This window comes from Ictidomys tridecemlineatus, chromosome 11 (genome assembly GCF_052094955.1).
Source record: "Ictidomys tridecemlineatus isolate mIctTri1 chromosome 11, mIctTri1.hap1, whole genome shotgun sequence".
In the NCBI taxonomy this organism is placed as follows: domain Eukaryota; kingdom Metazoa; phylum Chordata; class Mammalia; order Rodentia; family Sciuridae; genus Ictidomys; species Ictidomys tridecemlineatus.
In genome coordinates, this window is record NC_135487.1 from 15,205,445 (window position 1) to 15,220,768 (window position 15,324).

At 35.6% G+C, this 15,324-nt stretch overlaps 1 protein-coding gene across 2 annotated transcripts in view; it reads left to right on the plus strand.

Annotated features, from left to right (window-relative positions):
- Nucleotides 1–15,324, plus strand: part of Kdm1a (lysine demethylase 1A) — a 65,919-nt gene that overhangs the window by 19,410 nt on the left and 31,185 nt on the right. The window contains exons 3-5 of one of the 2 annotated variants that reach the window (XM_078025585.1): nt 5,520–5,579; nt 11,079–11,212; nt 15,133–15,211. In XM_078025585.1, coding sequence (XP_077881711.1) covers nt 5,520–5,579; nt 11,079–11,212; nt 15,133–15,211 — 273 coding nt within the window. The remainder of the gene's footprint in view (nt 1–5,519; nt 5,580–11,078; nt 11,213–15,132; nt 15,212–15,324) is intronic. The other variant, XM_078025586.1, reaches the window with a different exon arrangement.

Genomic DNA, 15,324 nt, shown 5'->3' on the forward strand with positions numbered 1-15,324 from the left:
GATTTGCATTTCTCTGACTGCTAGAGATGGTGAGCATTTTTTCATGTACTTGTTGATTGATTGTATGTCCTCCTCTGAGAAGTGTCTGTTCAGGTCCTTGGCCCATTTGTTTATTGGGTTATTTGTTATCTTATTGTCTAATATTTTGAGTTCTTTGTATACTCTTAGGGCTCTACCTGAAGTGTGATAAATCAAAGGCATTTCTGTATATCAGCGACAAAACTTCTGAAATGGAAATGAGGAAAAACATTCCATTCACAATATCCTCAAAAAAAATACTTGGGAATGAACCTAACAAAAGACGTGAAAGATTTATACAATGAAAACTACAGAACCCTAAAGAGAGAAGTAGAAGAAGATCTTAGAAGATGGAAAAATATACCCTGTTCATGGATAGGCAGAACTAACATCATCAAAATGGTGATATTGCCAAAAGTTCTCTATAGGTTTAATGCAATGCCAATCAAAATCCCAAAGGCATTTCTTGTAGAAATATATAAAGCAATCATGAAATTCATATGGAAAAATAAAAGACCCAGAATAGCAAAAGCAATTCTAAGCAGGAAGTGTGAATCAGGCGGTATAGCAATACTAGATTTCAAACTAGTATTAGTTTGAAATATATTACAGAGCAATAGTAACAAAAACAGCATGGTACTGGTACCAAAACAGGCGGTTGGACCAATGGTACAGAATAGAGGACACAGAGACTAATCCACAAAGTTACAACTATCTTTCTCAGTTTTATGTCCCCTTCCCCTTTGTTTGGTCAGTTGTCTCTGTTTAACCAATTCCTTTTTGAAACTATGACTTTCCTATGCTCATGAGATTAATCATACAGTTATAACTGTCTCAAGCTTGCTGAGCTAACTACCTTCATGCTATTTTAAAGGCTTTTCAAGACCCATTCTGACTTCAGAGTTCTGTTCTTGAATTTCCAACCATCTTTAGAAGATTTCCATTTGATTTTATTAGCTTATCTCCCAAGTTTCCCATTTTGTTCATTGTATTAAAACCTGAATCATCATGAATGACCTTTATTCCTCTTTACTAAGTCTGTTAAAGTCAATTGTCTTATGTAATCTTTTTTATTTGCTATGCCTTACCCACTTAACCATGTTATTATAAGTGTATTTCACTTAAGATCTAAATGATTTCAATAGCCTTTTGATTGAATCTCTTTTATCTAGGTCACTTGTCTCCTCTAATCTGTGTGATACAAGGTGGCCAGTTGTTTTGTTGCTTTCTTGCCAAAGCTTACATGGTTCTGTGCATTCTCCCCCACACCCCACCCCACCCACACTGGTTACTGCTAAGATCAGTGTTTGGTTTAGACACGAAGGTGTGACCCCTTTTTCCCCCTCTGCTTGGTTCCCCACTGCTCTTCCAGGCTGTGTTCTTAATGGCACTGCACATTAAGATCTGTGCTTTTCTTTTGCCTCTATGAGTGTTCTGAACCATAGTGGTGTTTTCACTGCCTCTCTGTCTACCAAATGTTCTCTGGACTTTTGCAGAAAAGCTTCCTTGATTCTCAAGGTTAGCTTCCTTATTGCTTGAATCTTTCCCCAAATAGTTACACACTCTTTGAAAACAAGGTCTTTACCTATTCTTTAATATTGGTACGTGATGGTTTTTGATTGGTATTCAATAAACATCAAATTAGTGAGATTATTAAATAAGAAACTCAGCTGATTTGTTAATACAGTGGAGATTTGTGTGTTGAAAGATGGTTTTAACTTTTGAAATGTTGTTCCCTTCACTAATATAGCCATTTTGATAATTGCTCTTCTCTAAAAATTATGCTTCCTAAAAGATTTACTAGTTTCTCAAAATGTTCACTAAAGTTACCAAATACGAATGCTATTCCAAGAAGCTAGTCAAATGTGAACTGAAGTTCCTAGGAATGGCAAACCAATGATTCTTATCTCCATGCTTGCCTAAGTATTTGAAAGTCAACATAGGCTTCCTTTAAGATGTTGGAAGAGCTGGGCACGGGGGCGCATGCTTGTAATCCCAGTGGCTAGAGAACCTGACACGGGAGGACCAAAAGTTCAAGGACCGCCTCAGCAACTTAGTGAGACTCTTGTCAAAATTAAAAGGGCTGGGATCTGGGCGGTGGTGCACACCTGTGTCATGAGAGGCTTTGGCAGGAGGATTGCAGGTTCAAAGCCAGCCTCAAGCAAGAGCAAGGTGTTAAGCAATTGAGACCCTGTCTCCAAATAAAATACAAAATAGGGCTGGGGATGTGGCTTAGTGGTCGAGTGCCCCTGAGTTTAATCCCAGTACCCCCATACCCTGCCAAAAAAAGGGGGTGTTGAAAAAAGTGATCTCTTGAATATTTGAATCAAGATGAGAAAGCATCCAGCATATGACTATAACTGAAACACTTCTAATCAGATCTGATGAAAGACAACTGAAAGAAAGGCTTTTGTGTAAGATAAACCAAAAGGATTTGATTTTCAGTTTGGAGAAGATATGCACAAATAACCTGAATATTTAAGAGCTTTACTTTAAAACTTGAGGGTGTATGGTGGGGGGAAGGGCTTGTGATGAAACAAAAGGAAGTCAAAATTGAGTTGATATTAAAAAGTTGCTTTTGAATATTTTCATTTCGGTTTTGAACTTGTATTCATGGAAGATAACAGCCATGCTTGCCTGCTGATATGTCTTTGTGTCACTGTCAGAAATAGGGTCTTCACTTGGAAAAGCCTTGGAAGCTGGTGAATAAGGCATTGGTATTATATATGTGCGCTACTCAGAAACACTGGATGGAAAGTTAACTGCAAATGTTTGTGTGCTATAATTAAAATGATGAAGAATTGGTCTATAATACCTCTAACAAAGATGACCCTTTTCAGCTCTTTGGAAAAATAGGCTTCTTCAGTACCCATGAGAGGAAATAAGCAACCTCATCCTGTTATTTCTAAACAAGTTAGACTCTTATCAGGAAAAAAGAAAGTATCTTTTTCCTTAAGCTTATTTTAAGCACTTTTTAGTTTTGTTTTCCATCACTTTTTATGTTTACACTACCTTCTATTGTTTCATTCTGTTTTTCTGCTTAAATAATCCTTTGGAATTTCATTTCTTGACTTCTTAGTGTTATGTTAAAAATCTACCCTGGGTTTTGAATATTTTCCATTTTTCTCTTTTAAGTATTTTTTAAATTAAAGAAAAGTACTTTTTTTAAAAAAAAAATTTAGTTTTTGATGGACCTTTATTTAATTTATTTATTTATATGTGGTGCTGAGAATTGAACCCAGTGCCTCACACATGCTAGACAAGTGCTCTATCACTGAGCCACAAACCCAGCCCAGAAAAGTACTTTATAAAAATTTCTTACATATGTATACATATATATATTGTGTAATAAGTATATGATATGTATATATCAAAAAAGATCACCTTACCTTGCCTTGTTGTACCATTATTGTTCTTATTACCCCTGCCCTTTTTTTTTTAAACACCTAAGTTAGGAGTAAGAAATACGCATTTCTGTTAATTATCATTGACTCACAAAAAAGGAGAAGTCAGTCGTATCTACCTTCTGTAGGTTAACATGAACTAAGTAGAGTATTGTGTGACATATAGTTTGAAAATAAGGAAAATGATAGGAATAGGAAGGATAAAGTAATTCAGACTGAATGGTGAGGTTGACAGTGTTTTTCGTTTTATTTATCTAATTTTTTAGTAGTGGTAAGGTGACAAGAGATTTTTACTTTCATTCTTGCCAAATCAGGAGAATCATTTGAGAGAGAAAATGTTATTCCTAATGTCTAAATGTTCTTCTTCAAACTCTGTTTGTTTCACTGTTCTGAATCCATCCCCCCACCAAATACTGTTTAGTATTCTTATCCAGCTTGGTTCTATTGGAAATCAAACAAAACAATGACAACTTTTTTTTTTTTTAAAGAATAAATCCAGAACTTATTGTTTCTTATTTAAACTTTATAATTTAAAACGTAAGGCCTGAGCTGGGGTTGTGGCTCTGTGGTAGAGTGCTTGCCTAGCGTGTGTGAGGCTCTGAGTTTGAATCCTCAGCACCACATAAAAATAAAAATAAAGGCATTGTGTCCATCTACAACTAAAATAATAATAATAATAATAATAATAATAATAATAATTTAAAAAATAAAAATAAATGTAGGGCCTGCATTTTCAAGATAAGTTTGCAGATTGGATTTAGGAATTGGATCTTCTCTTAATGATCATATGCTATTTTCCAAGGGTTATAAACAACAGATCACATACATTATGCCTTATCTGAGCCTACCCTTCTAGAGCCTAGAGGACTTTTTAGACAACAGCGTAGTAAAATAATCATAGAAAAAGATTCTTTGTACAGAGTATATAACTTCTAGGAGCATATTCTGATATTATAAAAAATCAATTTTATTTGTAAATAATGTGTTTAAGGATGAAGATGTCATTCAAAGTCTCACAGACCTTGGAGCATTTTTATGGGGCTAGCTTGGTTTGATTTTACTACTCCCTTCTAATTCAAGTGGTAGAACAGTCAATCTGCTTTCTAGTTGGACTGTATGGTTTAAAATAGACTGTTTAATTAATGAAGCTTTTCCAGGTATAGATCAGTGGGAAATGGTGTTTTCATATCTTCCAAAAGATCATGCTGTAGTTTTCCTGTAGTGTACTGGGGGCTAGAGGCTTAAGAGGATTATAGTATCTGTCTTGGTAAAAGATTTTGGAAGCGTCTGGAAGACAATCTATCCTGATTTTTTCAGATTGAATTTTCCAGCTTTGATTCTTTTCTTGACATTACTCCTACACATTAATCAAAGAAGGAAGATTTCTTAACAAGGCTTATTGTGTAGCTCAAGTTAGAAGTTCCTTTAGGATCTCACCTGCCTCCCTTTATACCACCCATAAGTGCATGTGTATCTGCAGTACTTGGCCTCTGATAGGGTGTCTTGGAATATGTTCTGAAGTTGTATTTACTAAAGAAGCATTGGCATATTCAGCTCTAGTACTATCTCCTGTGTGTAGTAAGTGAAACTAATTCTGGAGCTGAATCTTTAAGTTGTGTTCTTTGCTTTGAGAAGTAAACTTTTTTCATTATCAGTCTTTTGCTTGTTGTCTTCATGTTTAACTTTTTTAGATAGAAAGTTAAACAACTATTGAGTTGATGTTGAATTGTTGCAACTCCAGGTGCTAGAGCCCATTTCATACCCATTTTCTTACCAAAGGCGTTTAGAATCCATTTCTCCTCCCCAATTAACCCTTAGTAAATAAGACTGACAGCAAGAATTTAGTGATTAGAAATACCATGTACTTTGTTCCACTGACTTAACAAGAAGCAGCGTGTAAAGTTGAAATTTCCTGACCAGGATTTGGAAGATTATGATGTAATACTCTGGGCCTTGATTCCAGAAGAAGGAGTTCTCTGAATCTGGGTTTACTAGTTGGTGGTGAATTCATGAGTCACCAACTGTTAGGCCTTTATGTCCAGATATTATCTTAATTTATGGAGTAAGGTCCCTGAGTTCTCCTCTTTCCTTCCACAGGGCAAGCAGGAGGACTTCAAGACGACAGTTCTGGAGGGTATGGAGACGGCCAAGCATCAGGTGAGGGTGGCACTAGATGCTTGCCACTTAGTAGCAAGAGCCGCCAAGTCAGGAATTGATGCTTGCAAGTGTTTTTGGCTGTGGTATCCACATTTTAGCCAGAGTGCAGGGGAAATGTGACCCACAGGACAGAGTAGTCTGATAGGAGAGAGTGTGGCCAGAATAAAGGCAAGCAAAACCTGTTGAAGTCCTCAGGCCGGTCTCAGCCCTCCGCTCTTCTTCATGTTTTTGAGGAGATGGCGAATACTTTTCTCACTAGCAGTCTTTGCAGTAAAAATAAACATGATGTAAAACACTTAGGAATCATGGGACCCTTAAAAAGAAGAGTAGCAGTATGCATAGAAATGCCACGGACTTGAAAGTTAAAAAAAAAAAAAAAGAAGTATGCTAGGACTAGTCAGGCACACTATGTAGGCAAGTGACATTTTTTTTTTTTGAGGGGAGAGAGAGAGAGAGAGAGAGAGAGAGAGAGAGAGAATTTTTAATATTTATTTTTTAGTTCTCGGCGGACACAACATCTTTGTTGGTATGTGGTGCTGAGGATCGAACCCGGGCCGCAAGCATGCCAGGCGGGCGCGCTACCGCTTGAGCCACATCCCCAGCCCCAAGTGACATATTTTTAGATAAGGTTGATACATGGTGTTGGGAACTATTTTTTTCTATTGATGTTATATAGTTAATTTACAGTTTATCTCAAGTGAAAATTATCTTAAAAAAAAAAGTCTACTGAGAGCACTTTTCAGAAATTTTTACTCCTAGAAAAAAGTAAAAAAAATTATAGGGGCCACCTTCTGAAACAGTTTGTTCCAGGAACCCAAAGTAGTGTTTGGATTTCATCCTTTGAAGGATGTTTTTGTGTGTTCCAGTTCTTCAAGCTGGTTTATATATACCATTTGATAGATTTGGAATAGGTATTACTTCTTTGTTGGAGGTTGTCACTTTCTATTAAATCTACTTTAAAATTACTGTCTGTTGCAGTGTGCATATAGCAGGCCAGAAAGTATTTGTATCTTATTCTCTTGGATCAAAGGTAGTTCTGTGTTTATACAGTAGTTGGTAGTGAAAGAGATCCAGAATGTTAGAAGTCTACTTCTTTAAATGCTATCCTAAGGACCAGAGATTGATACTCAGTACACGCTTTTCTTGGAGAAATTACAATTCTGATGTAGTACTGTTATCTATGAAGATGGATCAAGAACACTTAAATGGAACTGTTGAGGATCAGGGAAAGCTTTTAGAGCTTTAATCTCAAATAATTTGAATTTTGTTGTTTTTTTTGTTTTGTTTTTATCAAAATATTTGCTTTTTTACTTAAAGTAAACAATGTGGTTTGTTGCTGAAAGTAACTGGACTTTTATGTGAAATGGTGTTGCTTCTTACTGTTAGTAAAACATGACTTTTAAGGAATTTCCAGGAGTGGTGGTAACTGTTCGGAACCCTTCAGGCTCTTTCTTCGGGTCCTTGTCATGTTCTGAAGTTTGTTTTTTTGAGACAATCCATTAGTATTAAAAATGTGCATACAGGTGATCAGCTTTCTTCTCTTGATGAAGCTGGATGACCCCTCATGGGTATCTTGCAGCTAGGGGCTTGACTTCTTTAAAATCCACCTCAACTTGGTTGTGTACATCCCAATCTTGGCTCTAGAAGGGATCTTGGGGCCATCTTGTCTAGCATCCTGTCTTCACTAAGCAGCATTCTATTCCTCTTATTTCATGGATTAGAACCTAAAATCCAAAGAGGTTTAGTGACTCAGCCAATGATGAAACAATAGTTGTAGAGGAGTGAGAGTCCAGGGATTCTTACCACTTGGTGCGTAGACCATTGCTTACACCACTAGGTTAATTTAAGATAGGCATTTACCCCAAAAATGCAAAATCTGAAGTATAGAAAAAAATCATGATTCTCCATTTTTTCTTTTCTTTCTCCTACTATTCTTCTTATTTTATTTTATTTTTTAACAATTATAGGTCTTGTTATGGTGCATTTCTAGTTCACTAATTTTAAATAACCTTATTATATGTCTCTTATTGGGCTTCTGTTTTCATACTTCTCAGAAATCTAGTTGTAGTAAATTTATCTACTTTAGTTAAAAAGTCAAAGGCAAGTAATTTTTCATGGAGGTCTTCCCCCCTTCCATTACCTTACTCTAATCAAAATGCTACCTGTATCTTATCTGAATTGGGGAAATGATTTCATAGAATAGAGGGCCTATAATCTCAACTTCCCCTGCTTTCCTCCCTCTTCTTCCTCTCTAGTTGGCCTACCCAAAAAGGTCTAAGTTATTCGCCTAAATGTTTTCAGAGAGCGTGAGCGAGTCAAACTATTGAATAGAAAGGACAGTTCTGCCTTAGCATGATTACATTCTGGAGGTGATACTGGAATTACTTGTGTGAAGTGATGAGCTGGAAGGAATTGAACAGAAGGGAAACTGATATGTAGTCAGCCTTGGAGCCTCTGAAAATTTTAGCATCTTTGAAACACTCTAAATTTCCAGAATACTAGATTTTGTTAAACGCATTTACACAACAAAGCGCAAAACTGTGTTCCAGAGTAAATGTAAATTTCTTCTGAATTATATGTACTATTGATACTTATTTAAATAATGAATATATTGTTAACATCAATTGTATTCTAAAAGGTTTTTTCAGTAAAGGAGATAACTTATGAGTTGGATTACCCAAAGTAGTCTACTACTACACTTTGGAAATATCCTACAAAAAAGGATGTTTTGATTTAGTTCCAAATCAACTTTTTTTTTTTTTTCTTTGAAAAAGGGGCCAATCATAGCAGTCGTGCATGCCTATAATTCCAGCAGTTTGGGAGGCAGAGGCAGGAGAAATACAAGTTTGAAGCCAATAGTCTGGACAGTTTAATAAGACCCTGTTTCAAAATAGAAAATAAAAAAGAGGACTGGGGATGTAGCTTAGTGGTAGAGTGTGCTAGGTTTTAATCCCCAGTGCTGGGAAAAATAAAGAAAGATGGAAGAGAGTATTAGTTCAGGTATATGATAATTCACAGCTGATAACTTCTTTAATTGCATTTGTTTAAAGTTTTGATGTTTTAACTTAGAGAGTTACTTAGAAATTGACACATGAATGACTTATGTAAGTAACATTTATAACATTGTAACAATTCTTGTTACATATTCTCAAAGTTAGGAAACTAGAGTGATTTTTGGTAAGGACATTTAAATGAGGAACCAAATATAATATGAAATCTAGTGGGCTTTTTTTTTTTTCCCCCCACATGGCTATTCTGGCTTTCATGGAAAAATAGTTTTTGTAGTAGAATTTTCCTTGACCAACTACCTGTTAAACATATAGATTATATGGCCAAGAAAAAAAAAAACTCCTGTTTTTGGCAGGAAAAAGTGTAATTTAATAGGAATAAGTGATTTTCATGTTAATAGCATACACATAAAATGTATACCAATGTGTAACCTATTAAGAGATATTTGGTAACTGGACACATTGGTGCATACCTGTATTCCCAGCTACTTGGGAGGCTGAAGCAGGAGGATCACAAGTTTAAGGTCAGCCTCAGCAACTTAATGAGACCCTGTCTCAAAATATAAAGGCCTGGAGATACAGCTCAGTGGTTTCTCTGGCTGGGTTCAGTCCCCAGTGGGAATTTTTTCTTTTTCATAAAAAAGAGGTATTTGGTTCGATTATTCAGGATTATTGTGAGGTAATAGTGTTCCTTATAATGTGAGATGGTTTTGGTCTTAGATTTTTGGTTTTTGTTTAATTTATTTTGGTTTGGAGATAGAGACTGGGGACATCAAAGCTATATAGTTTTAGGACATTTCCCATTTTGGGGAACAACTCTTACCCCTGATAATGAGCATTTCTTCTTTTCTTAATTTCGTGCTTTACCTGCAGCATTGTGGCTCTTCCTGATTGTTTCTTTTTTCCCTGACAGTCTTTAATTTTATGATATAATGAATTAAATTTAAGGATTGTTGACTTGGTTTAATAATGCGAAACAGTGTTTATGCTCATTATCTATAGAGTATGAATAGCCTTTTCTCCTTGTCCCTAAGAACAGTGTTAATATGTAGCCCTGTTAGCATCATTTTTGCATAATCTCTTTATTAACCATTATTTTTTTCTAGGTAGTATTTGCCATTTGAGTGTCATTATGGAAACAGACCCCTCAATAACCTAATAGTTATCTGAGTTACATCTTCACCTGTCTTGTTCTATCTCCTAATTTTACTAATTCCTCTTGTGTTATGTAAAATGATTAAATACAGACATCTGGTCTCTGTTTTGTTACTTATATATAATTACTTCAACGGTTTTGAATTTTGAAATTCTTTAAATTCTTTTTTTTTTTTTTTTTTAATGTTGGGGATTGAACCCAGGGCCTTGCTCATGCTAAGCATGCTGTGTACTAGAGAGCTACACTCTCAGCCCTGTATTTTTATAAGCTAGTGATTACTACATCTTTATAAGATGATCTTGGAAATGAGCATAATATTTGTAAATTAGATATTTCTAAAGATGTCCGTGTCCACCAGCTTATAAAAATATTTACTAACCAATTTAAAGAATTTCAAAACAAGATTTTACTTGTATATAGTGTATGTGTACACTAAATGTACTATGTAGCACATATGGTAATATACTTTTAATGTAGTGTATAGTAAAGCATCTTTAATGTTTTCTGCCAGCAAGAGTGAAGTCCTTGCATTCTTCTGACTTATCACTGTAGTCTGCTTAATTTCTGTCACTCTTTGCCAAAATTGAATATTGATGCTGATGGATGCTGCTATTGATGGAATCATGTATTTAGCATCATCTTTCTGTTACATGCTATAACCCTAAAAGAAGGCATGCAATTGTGTTTTCAACTTCATAGCCTCTCACTTTCCTGTTAGTATATATTCCCTTTAATCTTATTCTTTTATTTATTTATCATTTGTTGTTGTTTGTATTTTGGATTTTTGTTTGTTTGGTACTAAGGATTGAATCCAGAGGGACTTATCATTGAGCCACATCCTCAGCCCTTTTTATTATTTATTTTGAGACAGGGTCTTGTTTAAGTAGCTTAGGGCATTGCTAAGTTGCTGGAGCTGGCTTCGAACTTGCTGTCTTCCTGCCTCAGCTTCCCGAGTTGCTGGGATTACAGGAGTGCACCACCGTACCTGGCTGGTTCTTCACTTTTAGATTTTATTCTACACCACTAGTGATGCTAATTTTAGAACATCAGCCAGTATTATAGTTATTTTGTGGATGAAGAAAATATTCTAAATACCTTATGTATTATTTCACTCATTAATAAATGTTTACTTGGGCATGCTGAGTAGCTGATTTGTAAGGAAGTTTCAGCTTTTGAAACAAATTGAAAGTTGGTTTTTAAAGGAGGTGAGATCAGTCTGTGAATGAGGCAAAACGCCACAGAATTATTCAGGTATAAAAGGAGTTCACGATATCATCATCCGTGGTTTTGTACCTAATTGCGCTTTTCCCAGCAGACCTTTGCTTTCTTTGCTAGGTGTGGAGGGTGCAGCTTTCCAGAGCAGACTTCCTCATGACCGGATGACCTCTCAGGAAGCAGCTTGTTTTCCAGACATCATCAGTGGGCCTCAGCAGACCCAGAAGGTTTTTCTGTTCATTAGAAATCGTACAGTAAGTTTCCATGCTAGCCTTTTTCCAACTGGATTATGAAAACTACAAATGATTTTTGTAGAGAATATGGAGAAAAAAAAGGAAAGAATTTTAAAATGGTTTGTAATACTATTACTCCAGAGATAACCATTGTTAAAAATTAGTGGCTTTTTGTTTGGGTATTTAAAAAAATATATATGAAATTTTTGTTTCTATAAATTGAGGTCCTATTTATATCCATTTTGGTGGATCCTTTTCATACCTCATAGTGTACATTAAGGTATCTTTTTTTAATATTTATTTTTTAGTTGTAGTTGGACACAATATCTTTATATTTTTATGTGGTTTTGGGGATCTAACCCAGGGCCTCGCCCGAGCTAGGCGAGCGCTCTACCGCTGTACCACAACCCCAGCCCACATTAAGGTATATTTATTTAAATATTCAATCATTTTTCTTGTGTCTGATGCTGGGAATTGAACCCAGCACCTTGTGCATGTTAGGCAAGTGCTCTGCCACTGAGCTGTAAATCCAGCCCAAGAAAAAACTTGTTGAAACAGTCACTTTGTCTTTCCTTCTAAGATAAGTGAAACGCTTATTGTATTCTCATCACCTAGGTCAGCTTCCTCTGGCTGAATGATTAAGATCTATACAATGTCCGGTTGCCAGTTGGATTCTAATTTAATCATTAGACATTTAAATTTTCATTTTTGCCTTTCTGAAGAACCTCATACATCCTTTACTCTATCTGGGGCATTATTTCCGTATATTACAGATCTCAAAGAAAAACTAATTTGTCAAAGAGTGAATGCTTTTAAGTTTTGATACCTATTGCTAGATTGCTCCCAGAAGGGCTGAACCAGTCAACATCCCCAGTGCCCATCCCTGTTCTGTTTACTTTTCTCTATCTTCTCTTCTTTCTTTTCTATTTTTGGTATCAGAGCATTATAGTCACACACACAGTAGTTGAGTTCATTTCAACAAAATCCTATTTTGATTGAACTTGATTTATTTCATTTTGGCCCTAGTTCCCTGCCCTCCTTTAATCCCATCCTCCTCCCCCTCTTTCCTCTATTCTACTGATCTTCCTTTATTTATTTTTAATTGGTGCTTTGTACATATCCAAAATGTGGAATTCCCTGTGATATATTTTCATATGCACATAGTGTGGTTTTGTTAAATTCATCCTGCATTTCTTTCCCTTTCCCATCCTTCTCGATCCCTTCTTTTACTCCCTGATCTTCCCTATATCTTGATATCCATCCTTTCCCCTTTATTTTGTTCTAGCTTTCATATACAAGAGAACAATCAACCCTTGATTTTCTGAGTCTGGCTTATTTCACTTAGCATGATGTTCTCCAGTTCTCTTTTTTGGCAAATACCATGATTTCATTCTTTTATGACTAAGTAAGACCCCAATGTATATATGCCATGTTTTCTTAATCCATTCATCTATAGATGCTGCCCCTGTTTTTGTTATTAAAACAATGATAATCTATACTACTGTTTTTTATTTCTTGGATTAATGAGACTACTGCTTTTTTACATGAATTAGTATTCTTGAATTTTTCTTTCATGTCTCTTATTCATCAATTTTTTAAAAAAATTTATTCATTAGTTATAGTTGGACACAGTACTTTTATTACACTTTTTTATTTTTATGTGGTACTGAGGAGTGAACCCAGGGTCTCGCACATGCGAGGTGAACACTCTACCGCTGATCCACAACCCCAGCCCTCATCAAAAATTCTTTAGCCATAGAATTAGGGGGTGTAACTCAGTGGTAGAGTGCTTGACTGGCATGAATAAAGCTCTGGGTTCAATTCCTGGTACTGCAAGAAACAAACAAACTTTAACTATAGAAGATAGGCAGCAAAGTGCTATTTAGAGCATATAGTTGTATCGAGGGTAATGTAAGGTGGAAATAGAGATTTCAGCTATTTTAGAGAAGTCATTTAGCATGTCTTTTAACCGTCTTTGATTAATTTTTCTGTTAGATTGCAAAATCACTGCTAAATTTGGGTTAAGTATCATTTGGCTAGAGTGGTTGGTAGATATTACTGAGTTTTTGTAACAGAAAAGACAGGGTGATTTTTTTTTGTTTGTTTTGTTTGCTTAAGAGAGTGAAAAGTTCTTAAGTATGTACTTCTGAGGCTCCTTTGTCTTATAAATGAACCAACATTTGTGTGTCACTTATCAGTATTTGATCCAATTGGATTTTTAGATAAGTTTTCATGTTTTTGTTTCATCTGAAGAGAGTTTTCAATTTTTACTTGGGCCTGTGACTAAAAGTCACGCTTTGGGGAACAGTTGACCCAGGTTAAAGTTAAAGGAGGGGGGAGTATCATTTGTCAATTCTCCAATCTTTTTTTGGGGGGGCGTTGATACCAGAGATTGAACTTGGGGGCACTCAACTACTGAGTCACAATAGCCCCAGCCCTATTTTGTATTTTATTTAGAGGCAGGGTCTCACTGAGTTGCTTAGTGCGTTGCTTTTACTGAGGCTGGCTTTGAACTTGTGATCCTCCTGCCTTAGCCTCCCTAGACACCAGGATTACAGATGTGTACCACCGTGCCCGGCGCTAGTTCTCAAATCTTAAATGGCATATTTTGCCTCCTGATTTTAAAACTACCATTTAGGATTATTGAACTAGAACTGAATTTTATTTTATAGGTTAGAAGTTTGTGTGAGAGTTCGGGAACTTAGGCCCAGTGTGTATGTGAGGAATTCCCTTAATGTGGCCACAGAGCAAAGTAGAGTGTCTATATGGATTTGGACATATCCCTTTGTAATTTAGTTTATTTACATCTAGCCAAATTAACTCCTCCTTGGTTGAAACCTTGTATATAGAATAGTATTTTTTTTTTTTTTAGAATTTTAGTATTTATTTATTTTTTTTATTAGTTTTCGGCGGACACAACATCTTTGTGTGTATGTGGTGCTAAGGATTGGACCCCGGCCGCATGCATGCCAGGCAAGCGCACTACCGCTTGAGCCACATCCCCAGTCCCCTAGAATAGTATTTATTGACTTTTAGCTAAGACTTTCATACAGTGGTGTTTAGTTTCTTTTGTATTTTACAAATACACACACATATATATTACTCTAAAGAGAATTCCTATTTAAACCCTTTAACTATACCATATATTTTTTTTCATTTCTCCTCTTACTGTTTTGTCAGCAGTATTTGAAATAATAGACTGCTCCTTTTTCCCTTAACACACTACTCCTTTGGCTTCTGTAACACAGGTTTTGGTTTGTCTCCTGCCTCCATAGTTGTCATCTCTGATGTATTTTTTTCTAGGTGTATCCTTAAAATCAGCCATTATGTGAGCTGCTTGGGACTTCTCTGAGATTCTCTCCTCTTCTTTTTTTTTTTTTTTCCTCTTTTTTTTCTTAAAGCCCTCTTCTGCATGTTTGGCTTCATACTTCCTCTGAGCTGCCTATTTTATACCTCCTCTTGTTTGCCCTATTACCAGACTCATTTCCTGATTTCTTCTTTCAGTGAATAGCACACCAACTCATTTAGTTTTATAGATCAAAAGCAGAAGTTATCCTTCACCCCTCTCTCCCCTACTTCTGCATTTCTAATTTATTATTATTATTATAAAGTTTTGGGGATTTCATCTACTCAGTATTTCTGGAATCAAGTAAATAAATAAGGTTTAAATCCTATTTTTTTCCTACTGCTGTATGACTTTGGTAAGTTACTAGTATTGTTCCTTTTTAGGCTAAATTTCCCCAGCTTCTTTAATAATTCACTCATTTGGCATGGTTTTGTGTTTTATCAATTTCTTTCTCAGGAATAAAACTTCATTGTTTGAAAATAAAGTTTGTGTTTGAGGTCTTAAAGATGATTTTGTAGATGGTCAAGTGGCATAATACAGTTTATATCATTTATAATACAGCTTATATAATACAGTTTATATCATTTAAATATAGTTGCAGTTGTGGTTGGATAATCCAAAGATTCAGCTGACGTTTGAAGCTACACTGCAACAGTTGGAAGCACCTTATAACAGTAAGTAGCATGCTCACTAGGACTAATTTTGGGACCTTATTGCTAAAATTAATGCTTCCTTCTGGAGCCTCTTGGTTTCTTGCTAATTTTTTCATTCATATTTTATTTCATCT